General features: G+C 44.6%; 1 protein-coding gene across 1 annotated transcript in view; it reads right to left on the bottom strand.

Annotated features, from left to right (window-relative positions):
• Positions 1-6,500: 6,500 nt before the first annotated feature.
• The window catches only part of nrip1b (nuclear receptor interacting protein 1b), a 37,444-nt gene continuing 18,301 nt past the window's right edge, over positions 6,501-25,643 (bottom strand). Inside the window, exon 2 of the mRNA XM_085364275.1 lies at positions 6,501-12,736. Within this exon, the coding sequence (XP_085220401.1) occupies positions 8,675-12,274 (3,600 nt within the window). The 5' untranslated portion in view covers positions 12,275-12,736 and the 3' untranslated portion in view covers positions 6,501-8,674. The remainder of the gene's footprint in view (positions 12,737-25,643) is intronic.

The raw sequence follows: 25,643 nt of genomic DNA, 5'->3' as shown, positions 1-25,643 counted from the left end.
GCACGAAAAAATTATTTGGATTCACGTAAAAAATGGAAAGCATTTCCACGGGACTGATTCTGTTGTTTCAACTTAATTTACTTGAGTTAAGCCAACTTAATTAATTAATGATGAATTGACTTATTTACTGTAGTTGAGTCCAACTTCATTGAGCTGATCCAACCCATTACATTACATTAGCCCAACAAAAATACTTAATGCTAATAGAAAGTCATTTATTAATGTAGAAATCTTTTCTGTGATTATTTTAAGTTCATTTAAGGAGGTATTTTGTGGTGTGTTAACATAAAAATTATCATGCACACCTTTTTTTCCCTCCAATTTATAACAAATTCACATAGTTGTCCTTATCAGGGTTGCCGGGGGGCACTGGAGCCTATCCCAGCTCTCACAGGGCGAGAGGCGGCGTACATCCTGGACAGGTCGCCAGTCTAATGAAGACAAACACAGACAACCGTTTTGATTCACACTCACGGGTAATTTAGAATCACCAGTTAACCTAATCCCACTAACTGCATGTCTTTCGACTGTCGCAGGAAGCCAGAGAACCCATGCACACTCCACACAGAAAGGCCTCGGCCAGATGGTGGATTCAAACTCAGGATCTTCTTCCTGTGAGGCAACATTTCTAACCACTGCGCCACAGAGCTGTCACTCAAAGCTTGAAAAAAAAGTAGGGAAGCTATGATTACAAGGCTTGATACAGAATTTTCTTCACGTTTTTGTCCTTGACAGGTTAAACTACAATAAATAGCAATAGCATACACATGGTGTGTGTATGCGTTTCTGCCTCTTATAACCTCAGTGAATAAATTTTGTGTGATCTTATGATATTGTGAGTCCAGGCAACTAACCACTGTTGCTAGATTGCATCACGTCATCTCAAAAAAACAAGTTTGTTCACCATAGAAATCATAGAAACATGAAATTATCAGCATCATTTATTGACCACGACGTACCTGAGTGTTGTTGCTGACCATGCTTCGAGCAGGTTACAAAATTTAAATAATCACAAACTGGTTTCTTGAGCTGCGTTGATACTAGCATGTTAAAAGGACCAATATCTGTAAGTGATGCTTCCTGCATCTTGTTGAATCTATGACATCCAGAATGAAGGCAGTTCATAATGCAGACAATCATACAACAGTTCTGAACAATACAATTAATCACACTCTTTATGATGACCCCATTTTCTTTCCATCTAAAGCAGCGGTATCCAACCCCTGGGCCCCGGACCATTACCGGTCCGTGAGTTGTTTGGTACCGGGCTGCGAGAGTTGAGGCTCAGGTGTGAAATTGATGGTTCTCAGGGTTTTTATCGGTTTTTAACGTTATTATTTTTATAATATATAATCCACGACACCTTAAAGGTTGTGAAAATATTGTCAGTCATAAACCGGTCCGTGGCATAAGGTTGGGGACTGCTGACCTAAAGCACATAAATGCAGCTTCAGAAATTCAGAACTCCAGATTGAACAAACGTGGCAACATAGTGTCTGCGTGCTGATAGGTGTGGTTAGTTTTAGAGGTGATTCACTTAAGTTGTGCTATTTTCTGAAGCACAGTCATTTCATTTCTATTTCATACAAAGAAAAAGTCCAGCTGGCTGTAAATTGCATCTTGCAAACATTAGAAAACATTAGAAAATCAGTTTATGCACTTTAAATATTCTGGGTTTTTTTTCTTTTGTTTTTTTTTTTTTTACACCAAAACCCAGTGTGTGCTGGCGTAATGTGTTCGTAAATCTGTCCCCCAAATTTCATCAGTCACATCTGATCTGTTAAAAAGATGAATACCTGCTGCCAGTGAGGCACTGCCTTGAACTTGACTTCTAATGACCAGAAAGGGATGACCTTTGTGAATGAGACTCTGTTGGAACATGACCCTTGGGCTCCCTCTTCAGTAAATGCTTTCCTAATTGGTTTATAGTTTCATTTACTAGCTTCAAGTTTTATTTAAAACATGATCTTAATATTGTAAATTAAGATAAATTAAGGACATGTATGCCTTACCTTGTAACTGCAAGTTTCTAGACTGTGTCCCCCAGTTCCTTTGTTAGCTCTACGCCTCACTCATCCAGCCTTTAAACAGTAACATGGCAAAAACACCCAGCTTGAAGCTACACAGCAAGATTTTCCTAAATAAAGTAAGTTATTGACAATAAAGAAAAATCAAGATTCATTTGTCCTACAAAAATGGGCATCTATGCTCCATCTGCAGTTGCTGTGGGGCCCAGTTTGAGAACCACAGTGATGAATGAAGAGTCGTGGGATTGTCAAGATCATATATAACCTGGTTACCATGACGTAAAATGTCATATTTAAATGCAAAAGAGAAAAAATTCAGTTTCTGTTAGTGGCCCTATAGTTAAAGTTCCTCACAGTCGATAAGATTAATCTCCTGTGAAACATAGACATCTGTGCAAAATTTCATAGCAACATCAAGACTTTGTCGTCCATAAACTCCTACTGCTGGCAGGCTGAAAAAACTCAACACTAAACAAACAAGCTAATGATTAAAATATGAGGCATGCCACACGAGTACAGGGGCAGCATTTATAATCTGGAGCTATTATATTCCCATATAAAGGTAAACTGGTGTTCCTCCCCGTGTCTTATGGATCGTCTTCCCTTCTAAATATTGTATCATGCTGTCAAACTAATAAGTGCTCTTAACATAACATCTTCACTTTCTGAAATGCAACCAAATCCCCTCTGACTGCCAGATACAGCTTCATTCTGTTTTTTTCCCTTTATGACTTCACACTGAGTTGAATATTAGAAAGCTAATTCAACAGAGTTAAGTTTGGCAGGCTTCATCCTAAGTCTGCACAAAGTTCACATCCCAAGCTGGTCTTAGCCAGACTGGTTGACACTAAACTGCCCTTTCTCACTGTACCGGGGATTTTGAGAGATGTTTACTTGAAAAGTTCATGACCCTGCAGATCAACCACAGTGTCACGATTCATACAGGAAATTAGCGGTAAAAACGTTTCTTGAAGATGACATCGTTCACATGAGAGAGGTGGAAAATAAAAAGATGGCAGTTCATTGTTTGCTGTCACTCGATTTCAAACGGAGAAAATTAAGATTCAGATCAAGCGTGAGCTTAATCGCCTATGAAAACAGGAATGCTCGCTCCCGTCATTACTAATCGAATACCTCAGGATGTGTAAGCGAGAACTTCTTTGAAAGGAGAAACTTTCTGAGATGATCAGAAGCAATACAAGACGCCGGCAGACAGGAGACTGACACTGCTAGCTCTCCCTGGCCAGTTTGTAAAACATTTACCCTTGTGCTTATCTGACATGGCAAATACCATCCATGTTCTTTTAGTGTCAGCCAAGATCCCTCAAGCTGACAGCCTGCTCTGTGGACTACAGGGACTCTCACTCATCATGAATATTACATCGGGCCTGTTTACAGGCCTGCACATGGACATAAGTAAGGAAGCTTTATAAAACTGCCATCGCTGATCAGAGCTGCTGTATTTTCACTTGCAGTGTTCACCCTCTCTGCAGCCTCTCTGCACATTTGGGCTATTAGTCATTCGTGAATAATTACCACATCATGTATGAGGACTGGGAGGCCATGGGAAACAGTGAGGGTCAAGAGGCTATCGAGCTCAAAAGAAAAGAAAGGGCTTGAGCCATGCCGCCACTTGTCATATTTACATGAGAGATTGCGAGAGTGGCCTGAGTGTATTGCTGGGGAGCGGAAGCAGGGAGATGTGGTTTGTGGTTTGAGTGCATATGTGTGCAGAGGAGGTGTCGGGGGGGGGGGGGGGGGGGGGTAGGAAGAGAGGGGAGGGGGAGCTACAGCTGCGGGGCCAACAGTTGATCCTGTCCCGGGAAACAGGATCAGCCAGGTCAGGTCGAGGGAGGTGAGGCAAGAGGTCATGACCCTGGAGGGGGGTTAAGGGAAAGACTTCACAAAGAGGTACATCTTCAAAAGCCTCGGGGAGGGAGGGCTAGTATAAGGTTGTGAAATCAAACGTTGGGACCTTTTTTTCCTTAGTGCATGAGTTTCCCCAGGTGTTTCGCTTCAATCCTTTTGAATACTGACTTGTGGCTCTGCTCATCCAGCCGCTGGAGAAGCATCACCTCAAGGCAAAGTACAGAAACAGTTGGACTGGTATCTGTGAGGCATATCAGCCTTTTATTTATATATTCTACTTTAATGACACTCCAAATGGGACATGAGACCCATAAAATGCTAATTAGATCGTATGTGTGACAGTGTGTGTGTGTGTGTGTGTGTGTGTGCACGCGTATGTTTACATAACATTTGAGGTCAAATCACATGCTCAAAGTTCAAAGGCTTCGCTAAGAAAAGGGCGATGAAACATCTGGGAGCGGATTTATCACGACTGGTGACAAGTGTTAGCTCTGTATGGCCTCCATGTGAATAAACAAAGCACATAAAGAGGAAAGCATCTCATTTACACTAAAGTCGTCAGGCTTGCTGTTTCGAACAAGTTCCCATGCAGATAAACCCTTGGCCCAGCACGTTAAGTGCAGTCATTAAGTTGTTTGTCAGAGACTAAGCATCTGCAATGCCAGGAAATCATTTCTGGACATCTCGTAACTATGAAAACGTCTGTCGTGGGACTTCCGAGTGCTCGGTCTGCAGTTGAGTTGCTGGCGGCCTTATGTGCAGCGTTTACATCCTTTTGGCCTCATGCTGAGGTCAGGAAATCAAAGAGCGAAGCCACAGACAAACAGTCGATTGTCAAGTTTTACACCTTGACCTCAGCTTAAACTCGCAGCCGCCTACTTTAAGCTTGCCGCTGCTCCGGCAATCAGAGGAAATCGAGAGGTTACTGGTAGTTCAGCCTTGATAAGAATCTTGAAATGGAGAAGTTCACTGAGGGGAAAGGTTACTGGGAGTTTAAAGAGAGTGCAGTCAGTCATGGGGAGGATTAAATAAAAGGGAAGTCAGGGCTGAGGAACTGTGCTGCAATTTCAAAAGTGCACTGCAGACAAAAAGCTGTCTGTTCACTCGCTGGACTTCATATTCAGACGGTGCAGGGGAAGTTTAGCTTGAACTTGTCCTCACCTTTAGGAAATCTCACGCTACAGGCTGTTTTTTCTCAAGTCGAGAAAACTATCGCTAAATGGATAATTTTTCAGATGGGACACGAGAATTAAGGTTTTGTAACGACCGCACAAAGAAATCTATTGTAGGCTCTAAATCAAAGATATACGTTCCATTTGTGTAGGGCACATCCTTGGGCACTCGGTGTGCATCTGGTGACCTTCACGTGTCCTCCCTTCTTTCAGTGTCTTTCCTGCCTTTGTTAAAGACTCGGCAACACAGTGAACAGCAGCCAACTCAGAAGCAGGGGTTTAGGGGCAAATACAGGACATCCTCTCACTCTTTTAATAGACCGGACTCTTTGATTGCACGCAGCGCTGTTTGGCTTTGATGTCATTTTCTTTAAATAATAATGTGCTTTAATGTTAAACCTTACTCTGATATTGGGGTGCAGTAGTTGTTCAGTTTCACTGCTGGTTGCTTTGGTTGTGTTAAAGTGACTGCTCACAACAACTAAGCTGATCATGTCAATGAAGCAACATCTGGGCTAAATCTAATCGGCCTGTTGCAGCCTTAAAAAGATGTGGTTGTGTCTAATTTTGGCTAAAAATGTCATTTTTTATGATCCTGGAATGCCTTATTAAATACATGGCCTGGTCTGACCCTGTCTGTAGTTTACATGTTCTCCCTGTGCAAAAACATGCATGTTGGGGTAATTCTCAACTGACTGTGGCTGTGAGGGAGACTAAAGTGTTTGCAGTGCATTCGTAGCATCAGTCTGTGTATGCTAATGTAGCATGTAGTTTCAAAATGCTTTTCAGCAGAACCCACTAGAAGAGTGCTATTTGAAGCTGCTAATGTTAAATGTCATTTACATACATTCTTTTTTTCCATTGTAGTGTTATTATTAGTAGCTGTAGTAGTAGTATTCAAATTTAAAGGCAACCAGGCTATCATTTGTTTGTATACATGGTCAGAGAGACTTTTAAAGTTGTTTCTAAAGTACGAAAAATCCAGGTATGAAAATATTAATAAATCACAATGTAAGCTTAGTAAATGAGGCTCAATGAAAAGGCCTTGCATTTTTCAGATACACAATTCCACCAGCAACATAGTAGAAGATTACAGGTGAACTGGCCTGCCCTGAAACTAAAAACATTTTGTGCATCATGGAAAAAAAGACACAGCACTGTTGATGGTCTGGAACAGTATAGGACAGCACGCCTCCATCTAAAGTTCAGCTTCTACACATTCACTATTTGACTTTGTTAAAAGAAGAGGGGCGCTACAAATGAGCAAACACTGTCCCAACATTTGTCCCAGCACACTGCTGGCTGCTAGACTGGAAAGAGAGGAACACAGTCATACTAGGTCATGCATTTTAGTCCTTTATTTTTCAGATATCAGTGCAAATGAACACCAAAAATGAAAACATAAAAAAATGAAATAATGTTTCAGGTCTTCACATGAAAAAAATGAAACATCCTTTTTTTAATATATATATTTATATATATATTTGCTGCTACAAATGTATTTCTTAGATGCACAATGCAGATCTATGATTGTACGTCAATCCCCCACCTACATCCCCCCAAACTCTTCCACAGAGCTTTGTTAACCAGTAACAGAAAAGAATAATCACAAAAATATTCAATGCACATTTATTTTTCCACACATTTTTTTTTTAAATCAACTTGCTCAACAGTCTGTGGTTATTTAGGGACTGTTCATATTCTAAACCAGCCTCTCTCTCTCTGTGATATAAAAGACCTATTTTAAGACTTGACATTTTCCCCCATCACCAGTAGGGATACACAGGTAGTTCCCATGCGTCTGCATGCAACAGGCAGCAGTGAGGAAAGTCAGACATTATTACACAACACAGCGCAGGATAGATTATCATTTACCACATAGAGACACATGCAGAGAACAAACCAACCAAAAGAAAAAAAGAAAAAAGGAAAACGATGGGCATAGCATCCTCGGCCTTTGTATGTACACTTGTACGCATATAATTCATATTTACATATCAGGGCATTAAAAACTAGGGTAATATCTTTTCTTAAACATTACAAAATAGTCATCTTTCATACTGAAAGTACTATTTACACAAATATATTTAACCATTGTGAAAATGTATTAATAATTGAAGAGACATACTTCATATGTAGTAAAAAGATCACGAGACTAAAATCGATAAAGCAGTATGTGAGATCAACTGAAAAGAGTACAGTACGATCCAAAAATAAGGAGCTAGATCAACCAGATATCCCTCAAGACACCAAAAGGTCTTGGTGATTGCTGGGGGCAGGTACACACATCCAGCTGCTTTCAAAACAAAGATGTACCTGTGGTCTTCTCTTTATTATCATGCAATTCTTTTGACATTTTATGAGATAAGAGACTGCCACAAACAAATAATAATAACAATAAAAAAATCTATAAACCACAATAGTGAAGAAATAAAGGGAAAAAAAATCACAAACTGTCAAATTCTCAACAGATAACAATACTGACTGTTTTTTCTTTTTTATTATCACATGCCATTAAATGATTCTGAAAAGGACTCCAAGGACTCGATAGTGCAAAGTCTGGGTACTCCTTTTAAGTGAAATGAAAAGGAAAAAGCCATGTGCGTCACACTCAAAAGTTTCTGTGTGCATGAAGAAAAGTGCCTTGGGTTTAACCAGGGTCGCAAGATAAGTTTCTCACACACTGCCTTTTTAACTGTTGCTCTAGAAACCTGCTTACACGCAGTTGCTCAACTGTAAGAGCCGCGCTCGCTCTGTTGACCCATCTGCTCCAAACGGCTCAATCTGCAAACATAGTGCCCTGAATTTGCACTGTCGAATATTGGCCTCGAAACACGCACTTCAAATAAAAGCGAAAACAATGAGTTGTGACCGTTTAAAGCGCCAACGATATATTCCTTCTCCACTGGTAATTGTGCCACACCGTGAATCCCGAGGAACAAAGCATTCGTCGCGGCGGGATCTTCGCCGAATGCCGTTTTTAAGGTCCTCTGAATGACTTTAGCACGGACACTGTTGTAATAGACCGCCGTGACTATTTGGAATCTTATCTAAAATTGATGGGTCTCTGTCTATCTGGAAATGTTCTGATGGAGAAAATAAATAAATGTCCACTGAACTGAGCACTAACATTTTTAGAGTCATCAATAATGGATGTTGCTTGAAATGTTCTTTCTAAATGTTTTATGGCAGGCAACAGAAGGACTTGGAGTAGTGATATGTGTACAGTTCAATTAGTAAGAAAGTGTAAAAAAAAAATAACAATAATAAAGGAGGGCTCCGTAATTAACATTGTAGTACAAAATGTAGTGCATGACAATCAGTGATGGGAAGGTTTGATCTGTGACTGATGCACAGTTTTGGCTTTTGTGGCATTCTGCTAAGATACAGCTGTTTTGTACCGTTCCATGACCTCACTATTTAAAAATCGATGCAGAAGTGCATCTGAATTTGCTCTATGCCACCTGAAAAAAAAAAAAATCATTCAATTTGCATTCTTTGTCATTTGTCTCATCAGACCAATTTGGCAAGTCATTCAAAAAATGAAAAACAAACAGAGTCAGTGAATTTCTTTCCATTTCTATTTTTCTGCAGTTGATACAAATTCTACTCAGACGACTGGCTCAGCCCCTGGCTCTCATGGCTGTGCTTGTCGTTGTGGGCGGGTGATTGAGGGGTAGAGCTCAGGCTGCGTTCATAGGCATGCATGTCACTGATAGGCTCTTCTTTAACTCTGACCACAGAATGGGCTCCCTCTGCCTGATCTCTCCCCTCCTTCCTTAGCTGGATGCTGCCCTTCTGCAGCATGTAATATAGGATGGGGTTGGACCGCGAGAGCCGTGGAGAGTCTGGGTTTGAGTCACAACCCTCGTCCTCCTCTTCGTTCTCTTGACTACTCCACCGCACAGGGCTCTCAGGCTCCTGTTTGACTAAAGTAGGCGTCTCCCGTTTTTGAGTGATGGGCCACGGGGACGGGTGGCGACTCCAAGGGGAGCGCAGAGAACTGTCACCTGGAGGAGGGGTGGGTAGTGGTCTGAGATTACTTGGAAACCCTGAGTTGAGGGAACCGTGGGGATGCCAGCTGGGCAGTTGGAGGAAGCTGTGATTTTGGGCAGGCTGAGTGAGAATGCTACCGTTGGCCTTGCCGTTGGTCTGGAGGACGGAAGGACTGGGCGCCCCCCGGGGCTGCTGGGACAGCTCCTTTAGGCAGTTGTCGGAGAGCAGCAGCTGTTTGAGCACATTGAAGCCCCGGCTCTCTCGTGTAAGGGTTTCACTCGGTGGGCTCTTTGGAGGAACCTCTTCTTCCTTTAGAGTCCTCTGCTGCTCAGGCTCTACCGGAACAACAGAGGAGGCAAAAATATTTGTGTCACCACTGTCCACTGCTCTTGGAGAGCTGATGTTACTCAAATTATCAGTCCGATCTGAACAGAGCCGCCTCTTCTTAGGGCTTGGGCTCGGATACTCCCTCTGTTCCTCTTTAACCTGTCTGAGCTGTGTGTCAGCCTGCATAGCAGCACTGGTATAGTAGGTAGCAGTCTGTTGTTTAAGCAACTGGCTGAGGAGGCCATATTTTGCTATAACCTCTGCAGGCCGGGGTTCAGCCTTTAAGTCCTGCTGGGAATCTGAGACGAGGCTATTCTTCTCATAGCAACTCAGCCTCTTTCTGCCAATCACGTCCTCAGACATGGCAGAGGATGGTCCCACGTCCTCCATGAGCTCCGATTTGACCTTTACATCCAGAGGGGGGCCATTGGAGCTGTCGCAGGTGACGTGAGCACCAGGGTTCTTCTCACTGCATCCCCCCGCTGCCTCCACATTCCTCCTGCCACTGCCACTAGGCCTGTCTTTGCGGCTCACAGTCGCTGTAGCTGAGCTTGTTCCTAGAAGGAGCTGCAGCACGGTGCGCCTTTCCAGAAGGTTCTCAATCTGTGATGAAGGAGGAGAAGCTTCCTTCCTACTGAAGGGTGTGCCACTACCTGAAGCTCCATCAGAGAGTGGAGTGGTGGTGGTGGTCCTGCCGATTGGAGCATTGAGTCTTTCCAAAAGGGCAAGGGGCCTGCTGGCATCGTGCTCCTGGCCCAGCCCTTTACCAGAGGGGGTGGGTGGGGAGGAAGCTGTCCCACACTGAGCCAGATTCTGTAACAGTTTACTAGCACTGAAGGCGGGCTCTGAGGCCTTCTCAGCAGGGAAGGTTTTAGATTTACACAAATCCAGTGGGCTGGATTGGACGTTGGGGGAAGGGTAGGAATATGGGGACAGAGCACCGCTTGGGTCACGGCCAAGTGAGTAGAGGGGCTGAGCTGGAGCTACAGACCTATCTATGGGGCTTTTTGTCCTCGCCTCTTCCCAAGATACCAGTCCTTTTGGCTGGTTTCGAGACATGGTGGCTACAGTTGCATCAAGAGGTGAATCTTGGTTACCAACATTTTTCTTAACCATCTCATTATTTCTGCGCTCAAGAAGAAGCTGCATGAGTGTGACTTTAGGGTGGGACTTTCGGTCTGGGCTCATTTCAGGGTCCTTGCCCTTGGACACCTTTGATCCTGATGGCTCTGGCTTCCACTTGTTTATTAAAGATTCTGTTAGTTTGTCCAGGGAAGAGGTAGAGATACAGGAAGAGGAAGAAATAGAGGTGGAAACAGAGGAGACAACAGTAGAAGATGGAGATAAAGTTGTGGTGGGGGGCTGAGCAGAAGCTTGAGGAGAGAATGCACCTGGGGCGGAAGTAGAGAGGGTAGAGGTGAAAGAGGCGGAGGAAGAGGGAACTGTAGTTTTGAGCCCTCCATCTTGCATATTGACACGGCTTCTCATGGAGAGGTCAATGGGAGAGCAACTCGAGTAGGAGCTCTCGGCATCGCTGCTGTCCTTGGTCAGGCTCCGCTCCTGGGTGGAGCATTCGCTATCTGAGGTGACTGAAGAGGAGCCACTTGGTGGCAGAATGCCACAGCTGTCCTCCAAATGCCCATTCTTGGTCAGCTGCTTCTGGTTGTTGTGATTGTTCAGCAGCAGCAGCAGCAAGCTACTGCATGTCTGGGGTGGGCGGGTTGGACGCGAGTCAAAGCCTCGTTTCTCCCGAGATGGCTGGCTGTGAGTGTGGCTTGGAGCACGTGGGGGAGTGGGTGGGGCGCTTTGGCTGTGGCCATGCAGCAAAGAGGGGCTCTGTGGATTTGACAGGGCCATTCGAGGGAGTGTTGTCGTTACTGTGGTGGTTGTTGTCATTCCATTTTGGGTTGTTAAGGAGCTTAGCGTGTCTGGAGCTCCGGGCAGACTGGGTGGCCTTTTGTCCTGGTTGTGCTGCTGGTTTGCCATGGCAGCTAGTCTTTCGCTGGCTGATCTTCCAGAGAGCTGTGCTTTGAGTGCATGCTCCCTGGAATACTGCTGGAGATGGGCTTCGCTGGACAGCAGCAGGGCCAGCTGACTGCAGGCGACACTGGGCTTAGGTGAAGGCGCCGGACTAGAGCGGATTTTCACTATGTTAGCCACGGCCTTCAGTCGCTCTGCACAGGAAACTGAATCTGCAGCTGTAGGAGCAGCAGGAGGCGTGGCACTGTGTGCTGAGCGAGGTGATTCTGGGGGTCTGTCCTGGCTGTGTCCACGACGACTGTAAGGTGTGTTGCTATGATTCTGAAGTTTGCTCTTTCTCATCAGGCCCTTTAAGCGGCTTGAGGCTGTCCCGTACACAGGTAGTGGCTCTTTGTCTGTAGGTGGCGCCTTGGATGGAGACGAACACTCACTCGGGGGTTTATTAGAGTGCTGAGACATCGCCACACTCTGAAGTCGTGAGCTAAATGACTGAAGCAGTGACGCAAGCAGGGTGCTCTCTCCAGCATGAGGAGATCCCTCTAGTGCTCCATTCTGCATCCCTCCCACTTGGCCATTCAGCTCCGCTGGGGGTGAGCTCATTCGCTGGTTCCCTGGATCATTCCAAGCTCCCGAGCGCAGTAAGCGGGCTTTCTTGAGGTGCTGAGAAGAACCCAGAGTGGGCCCATTGGTTCCACCCTTGGGAGCTGTGGGTCCATGGTTGGGCAGTTGGAAGGGCCCACCCACCTTATCACCCTGCTCCTGATTGCTGTGGGCAGCCTCAGACCTCCCACTTGCCGTGGCCCCAGGCCCGGCCACCACTGGATGCATCAGTAAACCTTCCAGATAAGTTAGAACAGCTGAATCCTTGTGTGTCTCAGGGCCAGGCTCCTCCCCATGAGTCATGTTCAATACTAGGATCCCCTCGTATGGCTCAGCACTTCTTACTGGGAAATATGTCCACTAGGTCATCTGGTTGACAGTGGCATGTACTTCCTAAATACCAAAAAGCGGGCAGGCTATTTCACCGAGTCAGTGTACAGCAGAGGGGAGGGGTGGATGCACTAGATGGATGTGATCCTCTCTGTAGTGGGCACAGTCACCACTGTGTTAAAACAGCAATCATGGCTGGAGACAATCCGGGGCAGGTAGGCCTCCCAGGCATTGTTGTATGCCTTTAAATGCCGCAGGATCCCAGAAGGCCCAGCTCGAGGCTTATGTGAAAAGCAACTGAGGAGTCAGCGGGATTTCACCACAAAGATGTTGACACATTCCGTGGCTGTGGATGTTTGGGATGTCTGTCCTATGGCCTGGCTGTGGTTCTGTCAGCGGCGCCTTTCAGCTTTGCAGATCTCACATGGGGGGGACCTATGGCAGTGAGCGAGAGACAGAAAAGAGGGAGGACGAGAAGGTTGGGTGGAGTGGGGGGGAGAAAAAAGAGAAAAGGGGAGAAACTGTGTGAGAAGCAGGGATTTACACAGCACTATATCACATTCATTTCACCACCTTGTCTGCCGTCTCTGTTACTTAGCAACATTTCAGATTGACTGCACACGGCTCCTTCTCCTCTCTGCACTCTCCCCTCACAGCCACCGAACAGACGACAAATGTAGATTAGGCCTGATTGGATCCAAATTGAAAATTCAGGCCCACTACCTTGAAAACATTCAGGTCTCGAGCAGTAAGCCCCTCGCAGCAATGTCTTTCAAAAGCAAAGGGCCTTGTGAGAGCTGTGAATAATTCCTTATGCAGCTTGTCATTTCAGTGGATTATCCCCACCACCACCACCCCCACCGCCCCCTGCTCCTTATGCACTTGAGCAGCATCGCACACGACACAAACCTTGGACTACATAAAGCATGAGCCACCCACCCGCTCCCCGTGTCACATGCACACTAGTAAGCCTTTAAGCGTTCATGCCTAGACACAGGAACGAATGTGTGCACGGAGGCACATATAGACGCATGTATAATCTTACTGCTGCGTTATCTTTATTAACACCTGGCCAGCTGGGCTTCGCGTTTTTGACCCCGATTCTTTTTCCTTTAATCAGAAGTGCAAAACCAGAATACCTAAAGTAACAGAATTACAGTGCTACACTACTTTTTAACAATTAAACGAATAAAAAAGAGAGACCAAATAAGACATATGAACTATGAGACAACATTTACATTCCGAAAACATTTCCACTTATCCACTTATAAAATTCAGCTTTATAATAGTACGCTCAACTCTTACTATTCTAAATATTCTGCACATTTTGGGAGGTTTACAGTGCACCGCACATAAACAGAGCAGAGCTGCATCAAGGATATAACAGACAAGGTGCACTTAACTGTCGAGCACGTCTATATTATTGGGAGGGGTTGCTTAAGGTTCAGGTGCACCTATCACACCACACCACTGTCAGGAGGGCAGAGCCAGTGACACTGGGGTGAACATTGTGCCAGTTGCCATGATACTGTCAGCAGTGCTGCTCTGGGAGACCTCTGCTCTGAACTCTGTCAGCGTGGTTTCCGTGGATACAGGGCACCGCCGACAGTCCTGGCCGCATCCCGTAAAGGTTAATTAATACAGAGTTTCCACCTCGCCTCAGCTGCTGTCCGTGTCCTTTCCCGATGCCGTCCTCACCTTTGGTGTCCGCTGAGCGGACCGACATAGCGGGTCACACGACAGGACAGCAGCCAGTGATTATGACGAAAGGCCATGGCAACCCACCACACAGTCACCGGGCTGAATATTTCACATAGAGGGCAACAGCGAGGGCCAGAAACAACAAGGTGGCAGGCTTCTAATCAGCCTGAAATCCATCCTTGGGGCCAAGGTCCACAGGTTGTCATGACAGTAAGGGCAACAAGGTGGCACTTTTAATGCCACCTTGGAAGTGAGCTGGGATTAGACGCTGGATTTAAGATGATCAGTCTGAGCAGCAGTAGGAAAACAATCAGCTTGGCAATTTAAAAAGACCTTTTCATACCAAAGGTCTAGAATAGGTTGATTAGACTCTTTGTGGTGCACTCCCTCGAAGTGAATAAGTTAATTGAGACTGGCCCATCAGCGTCAGTTACAGTTCAAGGCCATCTTTAAGCTGGTGACCTAAATCTGACAACAACAAAAGCCAACCTGGTCACACTGGGCCATCTGACGTCTGTTGTCATGCTAATCTTAGATGCTCAGGATTAGACTATTTTCCTGCCAGCCTGCTTAGCACAATCATAATAGAACGGCCTGTAAAGACACGTTTGATGGGCACAGTAAACATGTACGCATGTTTACCTTCCACACAGCCTGGCAGCATTACTAATATGCTGGGAGTCAGCCCCACAGTTAGTGAGAGAAAGGGAAACAAAAAAAAAGAGCACTGACAGTTTTAACACAGGGAATTCTGTTAATCTCTGCTACTGGCAATGAACCTTTGGAATTACAGTTGACCTTGTCTATGTTTTTGCCCAAAGACACTTCTATACAGAGCAGACAAGGTAGCATGGGGACACACTGACACTGCACTATATCAGTATATATACAAGAGGTCCAAAGCTGCTGCATTCACTGCATCACATAAAGCACAAATTACTTGAAACAAAAGCGAGGCCCTTCAGGCTCTCGAGATGCATTTAATGACAGAGCCGGTGTCAAAAAGCCCTGCCACGGCAAGGGCACGGGAAAATGCGTTCTGCTCAGTGGCACAGCTCTGTTAACAAATAAATGACCTTAATATAGGGAAAGCTGTCCTCCATCCTGAGCCCCTAAAGCACACGACCCTCTTCCTCTCCACTTTCACAATGCGTGCATTACTTTTACATGCTCTCCCCTGGTGTATACATTGAAAATGACCTTACACATCTGTTAACATGTCATCTCATTGGTGGTGGCACCCAAAATGCCTGACCTCCACCCCCTCCTCCCACAACACCAATGAGCTGCTGTATGGTTTCTGTGGTGATTATCCATTATCCTTGACAATGTCAGCCAATGACAGAGCAGGCACCGGTCTAAAATGATTTTTACCCCTACAGTCAGCCACGTACATGCGCGGGGGAGGGCAAATGATGGGGATGGGGGTGAGGCTTCATCATCCCTTGGCTGGTTGACTCTTCATCTATTTCTTTCCGTTTCACTCCTCTGGTACTTAAAAGACACTCTGAACAGGAAAGGTCACTGCACTTTCGGTCGCACCACAAGGTCGACTGAACGTGTCGATGCAGATGTCTCGGATTAAGTTTTAAAACGTGAGCTTCGCTCTCCTCCCCTAACCCCCAGATTACACTTCCTCCACCACCGCCACCAGGAACAAACAAACACACTTCTTGGTAATCCAGTGTTTTTCCCCTTTCCCAATCTTTAAAAAAAGCGAGTTTCTAAACGACCTTCATCGTCAGCAATGGTAATCCACTTAAGCCATTTAAAATGTATGAGACCAAACAAAAGAATTAAAACGGGGGTAAGAGCCAAAGGAGCGGCAGTTAAAGTCAAGGTCATCCATGCCGCCAAGGCTTTTCCACTTGATGCAACAGCTGGTGTCCATGCAAAGCTCTGGGCGTTAATAAAAAGTGACAATGCTGCCTGAGCGTGTATTACTAATGTCTGACACCAGCCTGGCAGATGTGTTCTCCCTGCATTAAAGGGGAGTCAAGGTTAAAGGAATTTAAAAGGAGAGGCAATGCCTAAACACTATTATATCATGTAATCTGCAGCCCAGCCCTGCTGCACATACTCAACAGGGTAGCTCACTTACACATGCAGCGTGACCGCTATTTGTAAATTCAATATGGCCTGACATGATTAAATAAGACAAAACATAAGCTACCTGACCAAATGCAGTTGCTCCGAGCCTTCCGCAAGCGAACGAGTCCACGAGAGGAAAGTTGAATTAAAAAGCTCGTGTTCACCTTGAGAAAGGTAAAGAAGAGGATAAACATGCTACTGAACAGCGGGAGAGCCTGAGCAAGAAAATGCTTTTGCAGATAAGTCAATCGGGACAAAATAACACTGAAACGCAATACACAGAAACACGCACGCCCACACAGTGAGAACTAGGGCATACTGACCCACTTCTTAGGATGCATTGACCAAACAAGTCATGCATAGCCCGCACACACCCCCCATGTGAGCGCGCTCAAACCCATGGATGCACCCCGCATAGAGGAAATGCGATACGTGAGTGCAGGAAAGTCAGATTTCTTGACTTAAGCAGCACAGGTTGCCTGCTGGAACATCCTACTCAGAGTGTGCTGGGGACATTTCAGAAAATGGGACCAGAGTGCTAAACTTCTCAGGCTGCATCTGGCCTTGGATGAGGAGCGGGGGCGGAATTTAACTTCATCAGTACAAAGAGTTCTTAGGGTTGAGAGAGAGACAGGATAGAGGAATTCATGCATGCTGATGAGTCATCCAAGCACTTCATAGCCCAGCTGAGCAGCTAGCCAAACTAGCCTGTGTATCCCTGCACTGTATCACAGCATCGGACACTCTTTACCTTACATGCCCAGGCTCGCGTGGATGTGCTTACCAAAGTGTTTGCGTCCATAGTAAATATTTGTGTGCCATTTGGAAGACCCACCCAAGGGCCATTTCCTGAGTGGCTGAGAATTAGCGCATCAATTAAACACACACACACACATTCCTTGTTAATGAGCCGTGGCTGCCATCAATCTATACCTGATTCGTTTCTATTGGGCTCCGAGGTAATCTTCTGCTTACATCGCCTGTCTGAAATGGCGCTCATTTCCCTCCCGAAACAACACACATTTTCCATTTGTAAACACTGTTGCTGGAAATAGGAACAGCTGATTGCCCAACGGCCAGCTCACCAAAAGGCAGACTAGGCCCTTGAAACAGACTGCAGTCACTTTGCAATTGAGATCAAATGTCCCACTGTCAGACTGCCCTGAAAGCTGGATAAAACCAGCTAAAAAACCTTGGCCTTTAATGGATCATTTCCATAATATCCTTGGCATCATCCCTAAGAAGGCTGGTGCTATGAGTCAGCAAGATGTCTGGTTTTATTGGGTTAAAAAGAGCCCTGCTTCTTTTTTTCTTTTACTGTAAGTGATATAGGATGGTTTGGAGTATTATAGTGTGTGACAGAGGTCTAAGTGACAGAAAAAGAAGAGGACACATCTCTACTATCATTCCGCCTTTCATAATGCTCCCATTGACCTACTTTTTAGTTTTTAAATCATCCTAATGCTTGCTCCGAGTGAAGCCGGAGAATGGTATCGCAGGGCATAATGGCCTGTGAGGGGACATTCCATTAGAATCATCAAAAACACAACTTCTTTTTTTGTTTTTCCTCTAGATCAGCAAGAATGCAGGGCTATTCAAAGTTCCACAATTAGGGTATCTTTTAAATCAATTAGACACATTTAACCCAATAAAGTATAAAACAATTATGTGCAACCTTTTTTCTGAGAAAAACCTCTCAAGCAGCACCAATCCACTTGGCAGGGCAGAGCTGAGCGCAAGACATTTCAATAAGATTAGTCCTACACCTGGCCTTAAAGCCTGACCGGTGCTCACACGGCCAGAGCTGAGGCAACCACAAAAACAGATCCACTCCACGGCACGGACCGCACAGAAGCAAACTGTTTTCGCAAATATAAAAAGTTGCATTCCTGCTGGCCACTAGAGAAAAGTGTAGGCTTCAGACGCTGACAAGGGTTTCATTTTTCACACTCGGAGCAACATCCAACTTTAACATAAACAAATTAACCACGTTTATGTGCAACTTTGTAACGTGATAATCAGTTTGTATATATGTCGTTGTTGCTGAAATTACAAAGGGACAGTAAGGCGTCGAAGACAGTTAATAACTTAAAAGGTTAACTATACTTTAAATATACCAGGCAAGAGCTTTAGATAACACTGATGCAAACAAGCTGCTGTATGCTTGCCATCCTGCAACCTCAAAGGACCTTGTGCCACTGTGCAATCTTTTGTTACACAACCTGGAGAAACCTCATTATAAGCTGCGGACACACAACCTCAGCTATTTAAACTTGTGTTACAGTCCTTGTGTGACTTTCTTTTCAAGCAAAACACAGAGAGAACGGATTTTAACCAATTCCTAAGCCGAGATAACCCCGATCAATTACACTGGAGATTATAAAGGCATACTTGCCAACACTGCCCTATGGGCAAAGGCTGCTGCAGTTTCATTCGGAAATTCTAAAAAGCCGTTTAAAAAAATAATAAAAAAATCAGGTGTCCTAGATAACGTTAAATGTTCCACTGAGCCTAAATAAAGCACATTTCATACTGAATAATTTATATACTGGTAAAATGTGTTGATATCACCATAATTTGATAGGACATATTTTTTGCTGGAAAAAGAAAACACTGAGCGCTAAATGACACGGTCACTACCTGTTTGTAGGCACAGGCAACAACAGGGCTGAAAGATGATGACAATAACGTAGTGGCGGAGCGCTACTTTGCAGTTGTGAGATGAACTAATATTGAAGAAAAGATGACAAAGATGGTTTGAAAACTAAATATCACAGAGGAGAGGAGTGACTGCTGCAAGCTGACAGCCCATACATGCCCATCTGCTCTGACTTTTAGGACACACATACAGCTTTACAGCTAACACACAAAGAGAATCAGATTGCCTCATTTGAAAGGTTTACATCCCTGAAATAAATAATTTATATAAAATGAGCAAAATATCATTGGGAACTTGTTGCATCTGTTGCATTAACCTCCTAAGACCTGCACTCAGGGCATGCATTTTTAACTTCTCTTTGCTATTTGGGCTGATTGGGACCTGACGAATGTAAAAACAACCAGATTTCTTTTTTTAAACCTCAATTTTGTTTCAGGGGAAAATCAGATCCACATGAGGACATTTGTTTTAAATTTCGATAGAACAGTGGCAGTATAATGTCCTCGTAAGTGGACATCAGGCCCCTGTAGAGAAAAATTAAGTATTTTGGTCTAGACAACCCAAAATGTGATGTCCACATATGTGGATGCCAGGTCCTAGGAGGTTAAAGCTTTTCTTTAAAATGCTTAGACATGAACTCAGCTGGGATATAGAGCAGGGCGATATGACCAAAAATATTTATCACGATACACATTTGAAAATTTGCGATAACGATATAACTGACGATATAATTGACACTAGACAAAATACTTTACAACTCCAAAAAAACATCAATGTATTTTCACTTAAACAAGCAGCTGTTTTTTATGTGCATTAAAGTTATATAAAAATGTAACAGTGCAAATGCAAATTCCTTGCTGACAGTTTAACCAAAGGGCAGACGACATATCCTCAGCATAACCATGTATAATATCCACAAAACTTAAAAAGAGGTTATACACACACAATACGGTAACATTATGTTGAAGCGCAGTACGTATCACTCCGCGAGGCTCCTGCCTACGATAGCCGTAACGCTCCGACAATCCATCAAGCGGTGCGGCTTCGTAGCTTAGCAAAGTCGTACTGAAACATTTGACAGATTTTCGAGCGCCGTGCACATAAAATCGTTTCGAGGTCAGTAAACACGACCAGAGTTCATACATAAGGCACACGGGATTATAAGGGACACTGTTTGCAAGTATGTTTATATTTTCCAAACAACACGGTAATAACGACGGCCCGCTAGCATGCTCTACCAAAAATAGTGCTTTGTTGTGTATCTGACGGACGAAAGCCAAACCAGTTCCACCACTGAAGTTGCAGCATTTTTACAAACCAGTTCTGGTTCATCTGTTTCATTCAACGATCCGCTTTCGCCCTTCTCATTCTGCGTCGCCGCCATGTATGTATGAAAACAAAGGCACTGCGCATGCGCGTTTTATCCATATTCTATCGCCATATTTCATTTTCTTATCGTTGCCCAACATTATACTGGTATTACTGTGAACGGTATGATATGGCCCAGCCCTACTGGGATATTTTTCATATTTAACACACAGCAGGAAAAATGTGTTTGCACTACTGGAGATGAATGGTGTGCAGCACACCTGCGACTCACTCTCACTTTTAAAACCTTTAAACAGGAGACTTAACTATGCACAGTCACTTGAACTTTGTCTGGTTCAAATCAGATAAATGATCAATCCAACTTCATACATGCACCATCAGGTTAACTAAGTGAGAAATTATTTTAAAGATTTTTTTCTTAACTAACAATTTGGAAAGAAATTAGATTTTTTTTATTTGGGTTTTGGGTTGACAGACAAAAAAAGGAGCAAAGGAAATTTCTTATTTTTAACAATCTTTCCCACTTAGCGTTTCATCAATAATGAAAAGGCCCATATGGTTTTACTACAAAATATTATACATATGACAAAAACACATTAGATAAAATGCAGTCTTTTACAGGGATTAAATGTAGCAGCAAGCTAGTGTTAAACTGCAACAAACTGCCTGCTATAAGACCTTTTTCTAGATGTGTGCCAAGATCTTCATGATCTCTGCTGAGCTGTAGATAAATCCATATCCTATAGACACAAGGGCAAAACAAACTTTATTTAGCTTGACCTTCTCCTTATATTTAAGCCTTCCCCTCACCGGTGAGTCTAAGCAGTGGGCTGCACTACTTACTAACTACAGCAGGGTCACTTGAGTGCTAGAATAAAGAAGCAGCGAGGCCCTGCCCGAGCTGCCCTCTGCCTGTCCAGGACTTGTGAGCTGTCCTAGTTAGGAACTAATTTCCAATGTTGGAGTAAAAAATATTTGCCAGACTTATATTTACATAAATATCCCACAATAGAGTTAACAAAAGCCATGTTTATTGACTAGAGTGTTTGGAAAATAAACTATCCATAGTGAAATAACCAACTTTATTAATAGAATTGCCTAAATCAATTAAATTTTATTTATATGGTGCCAATGCACAACAACATGTGCCCCAAAGTGCTTTATATTGTAAGCTAACGACTCTCAGTCACATGACTACCTATGAGCAAGCACCTTGCAACAGTGGGAAGGAAAAACTCCCTTTTAACAGGAAGAAGCTTCAAGCAGAACCAGGCTCAGGGAGGGGCGGGGCCATCTGCCATGAAGCTTGAGGGTAAAGGGAGGGAGACAGAAGAAAAAAAAAACATACTATGGGAGAAAGAACCAGATTTTAATATTTGCTAATGACTACATACAGTACTGTTGAAAAACTAACAGGGAGTGAAAGGAGATGAGTGAAGATAAAACCCTCAGTGCATCATGGGAAGCCCCCAGCAGCCCAGACCTATTGCAGCATAACTAATGGCCCAGGATCACCCGATCCAGCAGCGACTATAAGCTTCATCAAAAAAAAGTGGAGAGAGCGTCTGTCTCTCAAAACCAAACTCAGACTTCGTTCCACAGTAGAGGTGTCTGAAAGAGTCTGCATCACATTCTACTTTTGAAAATGCTAGAAACCAAAAGTAAGCATGCAATTTGAAAGCAAAGTGCTCTGTTAGGATAATACGGTACTATGAGGTCTGCACGATATGTCAGGGCCCGATTATTCAAGATTTTGTATGCGAGAAGATTTTTGAATTCAATTCTGAATTCAACAGGGAACCAGTGAAATTAAGCTAATAAGGGAGAAATACAGCAATTCTTTGTAGTCCCAGAACTCTCGCTGCAGAATTCAGGTTCAACTGAAGGCTTTTCAGAGCAACCTCATAATAATGAATTAAAATAGAAGTAATAAATGCAACAACAATTTTAGACAGGACATTTCTAATTTTAGCGATATTGCCCAAATGAATGAAGGCAGTGCTTTCCTGCTTTTATACTGGGTCCTCTTAAATACATGCACCAGGTCAATTTGACTTAATCAACTTTTATTGGTCACAGTGATTGGAGAGTTCATGATTTGGGCCCTGCCTATTACACATGGAGAATATAAACATACTTGCAATGCCTGCTCAGTATTGACAGCACAGTGAATGCCACTGACAGGCTGAACAGATTGGTGTCATTGGCTTGGAATTTAAATTTCATAGTGGAATGCGTGCACTGGGCTAAGGGGGGGCAAATTATACATATCTAACACTGAATATCTATATATCCTTTTGCATATCTGCTTTAATTAGACAAACTATTCAGCTTTAATCGGGCCGCCAGCACAAATATGTTTCAAAGTTTGGTTTGAAATGCAACTCCAGTTGCATTTCTACAGCTGTGGATCAAGAATATTACAGTTAACCACAACTAGATGTGAAAAGAAACATTTTAGAAATAAAAATGGAAAACTGGACTAAAGGGAGGCAAACTAACTGAAAAGACATTGTGCACTTCAACTATACATTTAAAAAAAAAGAAGAAAAATATACAACAAATCTTGTTCCTTTTAGACGCTGCTGGGTCAAGCCACAAATTTGTACTAAATACTTTTCTCATTTGCAACACACATCATACCAGGAGTGACAGACGCAGAGCTCAGGCTGCTGTTAGAGCACCAGGGGTATATCTGCTGGGGTTTGTGTACAGCCGACCTTTGCTTCGTAGTTACTGACCCCTCGGCTGTTACCGCAGCAACCTATCCCAATGGGCTAGTGATGACCACACACAAATCTGATCTGATCACTTGCAAATAGCAGTCTGCACGATCTGTCTCTACAGATGTGATTGGAGAAACAAATTTGATTTCCCCGCAGCCTGAACAAAGCCTCCAAGCTTTCTTTCTGGTCGTCATTCCTCAAACTGCTGCTGCTTTTCCGTCTAAGCAGAGGTTAATTGCAATTAATTGCCTTCACCTGGCAGCCCAGGTGTAATCAGCGCTCCATTGAGTAGCCAGAATGAAACCCAGCAGGGCTCTAAAGCAGAACCATACCCATCATTAACACTGTGTTGATGGAAATTGTGCAGTAGAAAGAAAAATAATCTCTTTTTTTTGTAATTGCCTTTACTGTAACTAAGAGAAACCTGCTAATTATCAGCCTAAAAGGGCCAAGACCTGCAGGAAACAGGAAACAAGCATGCCCTTCCCTCAGTCAATCACTGACTGTTAAATCAGACCGAGAGACTGGCGAGGCTCGCACCCAACCGCAGCGGGCATATCGCTTCCTGTATTGAATGTGACTGAGAAAAGACGATCCAGTGGTGGTAAAAAGTAAAAAAGAGGGTAGCAAAAAAGCATTTTGCCTAGTGTGGGTTTAACACCGCTATTGTGCCGTGGCTGTGGGGCGAATGCAGACACACATCATGCTCCCGTACCTTGTCATCCTTAGCTGTGGAGGCTGATACAGGTAAAGTGCAGTAATCAATTTGCTCCACTGGCAGGAGTGCTCCTTTAGAATACTAATCAGGTTTCTTCCCTCCCCTCTTCCCTCATTCTAGCCATTCCTCCACTGCTGCCCCCTCTGCCTTTCTCCTTTCTCGTTCACCTTTCTCATGACTTGACACCCCCAACCCCCCTGGTGCCCCAGACCTGACTAAATGCTGAAGGAGGGCGGGCTGTCTTCTGCACAGATAACTGCTGCCACTAATCAAGACTACGTGCACCGGGGCATGGGATTAAAAGAGCTTGCACAGCTTGACTCAGGCACTGAATGGTGCTAGTGCGTGCACGTACACTTGCACAAGATCAAAAATTTAAAGAAAAAAAAAGAAGCCAGCAGTGCAGCAGTGTCTTGTCCTAGAAACACACATGCACACAGGAGCCTCAGACGAGCAAACAACACAACAAGGTCAACTTAAAAGCTGATGTTAGGTGAACATTCTCGGGCTATAAAAGAACACACACAAGAAGATTAGATCTAATTTGCTCCGCCAGTCAAAACGGGACTCAGTGGCGAGCCACCCATCTCTATCTCTCAGAACACATGTCACGCAGGGAGCCGCAGTGTTGTGCGCATCTAAAGCGAAAGAGGAACAAACTCGACTGCGAATTGACAGGGCCTTAATTCCAGTTCGTTTTTCATTTGGGGAGATGGCTTACAACAAGAGGGGAGGGGAGGGGTCTCTACACCATATCAAACACATGCTGGAGTTGCCTGGAGGCTGTAACAAAGCATCCTCAGTGTTGTGCTACACACACACACACAGAAGTATATTATGTATATATATATATGTAGGTTTGTGGGTGGGTGGGTGTGTGTTTCAGAAAAAGAGGAGACAACGCCACCCTATGCATCAGCAGGGAGATTTCATTATGTACATAACGAGTGCCATTAATCGCTCTTAACAAGAGGACACAACCTCACCTTGGCAGTCTCACACGCACAGCAGGAAGGTGGGGGTGGGGGAGATGAAAATATCTATAGCACGCACCGAAATTAAAATTCACCACACTCAAGGACCCGCCGCCTCCTTTTGACCGACCACATCGCGGCCCGAGGGTGCGTGGAGGCAAGCCAGCAGTCATATAGGAGCTGCTCGCCTGATAGACGCATAAAAACACATAAAAAAAAGAACTTAAAAAGAAGAGAAGAAGTGTTAGGAAAATGTCGCAGTGGCGGTTGCCAGCAGGGGCTCGTGCCCTTGACATACTGACACGGGTGGAGGAGGGAGGGTGTCATGTGACACTCCTGTCATTCACCTGATCTCCCGCCTGCCCTCCTGGCCACCTGGCAAATGCACCCACCCCCGCCCCTTTGTGCCGATATATCACCCACCTTCGTGCGACCTCATCCTCCCTGACCTGGCACGGGTACGCCCCACCCTCCCCCTCCCCCACTACAGCACCCATGCCCATTGCCACCACCTCTGCCTCTCTGCAGTACCCTGTCAGCCCCATCGCCAGCTCTCAGTGCTCCCCCCCTCTTCCCTTCCCTCCCTTCCCCATCACCACCACTACCCCACCCCCGCGGCTGTGCAGCAAGGTCAGGTGGGTCACCGTGTCCTCATCTGTAATCCGCTGCCATTCGTCAGCAGCCCCGGCCCAAGCTGGAGGAGAGAGAGAGAGAGAGAGAGAGAGGAGGCTCTCCGACGAGGGGAGAATGCCCAATTAAGCAACTGTCACACACACACACACACAGCTCAACACAGCAGAGCAGGAGAGAGAGCCCGAGAGGGAGGGAGGGAGGCTGCAGAATCAGCCTACTGTCCACAGACACAGGCGTGTGGTGGGGGAGTGTACATGAATCCTTTCAGCTGTGAGTGTCTGTGTATTGTTTGGGTGTGCATGTGTGTGTGTGTGTGTGTGTGTGTGTAGCAGTTGGACGAGGTCAACTTCAGTTTAGACATATCGGACTGCTGTCTGAAGTATATCAGTGGCGATGGGGGGGATGCAGACTTTAGAAGAGATGCTAGAAAATTTTAGGGCAAGTAGTCTTAAAATGACAAAAGTGCTGAAAACGCTCTTGAGTACTGCTTTTATGTGTAACCACAAAATTA

The sequence above is a fragment of the Diplotaxodon limnothrissa genome, linkage group LG10 (assembly GCF_057381915.1).
Source record: "Diplotaxodon limnothrissa isolate DT_005_m linkage group LG10, D_limnothrissa_male_GT1.1, whole genome shotgun sequence".
In the NCBI taxonomy this organism is placed as follows: Eukaryota; Metazoa; Chordata; class Actinopteri; order Cichliformes; family Cichlidae; genus Diplotaxodon; species Diplotaxodon limnothrissa.
Note: the sequence above shows the minus strand (reverse complement) of the source record. Positions and strands in the feature narration are given on the sequence as shown.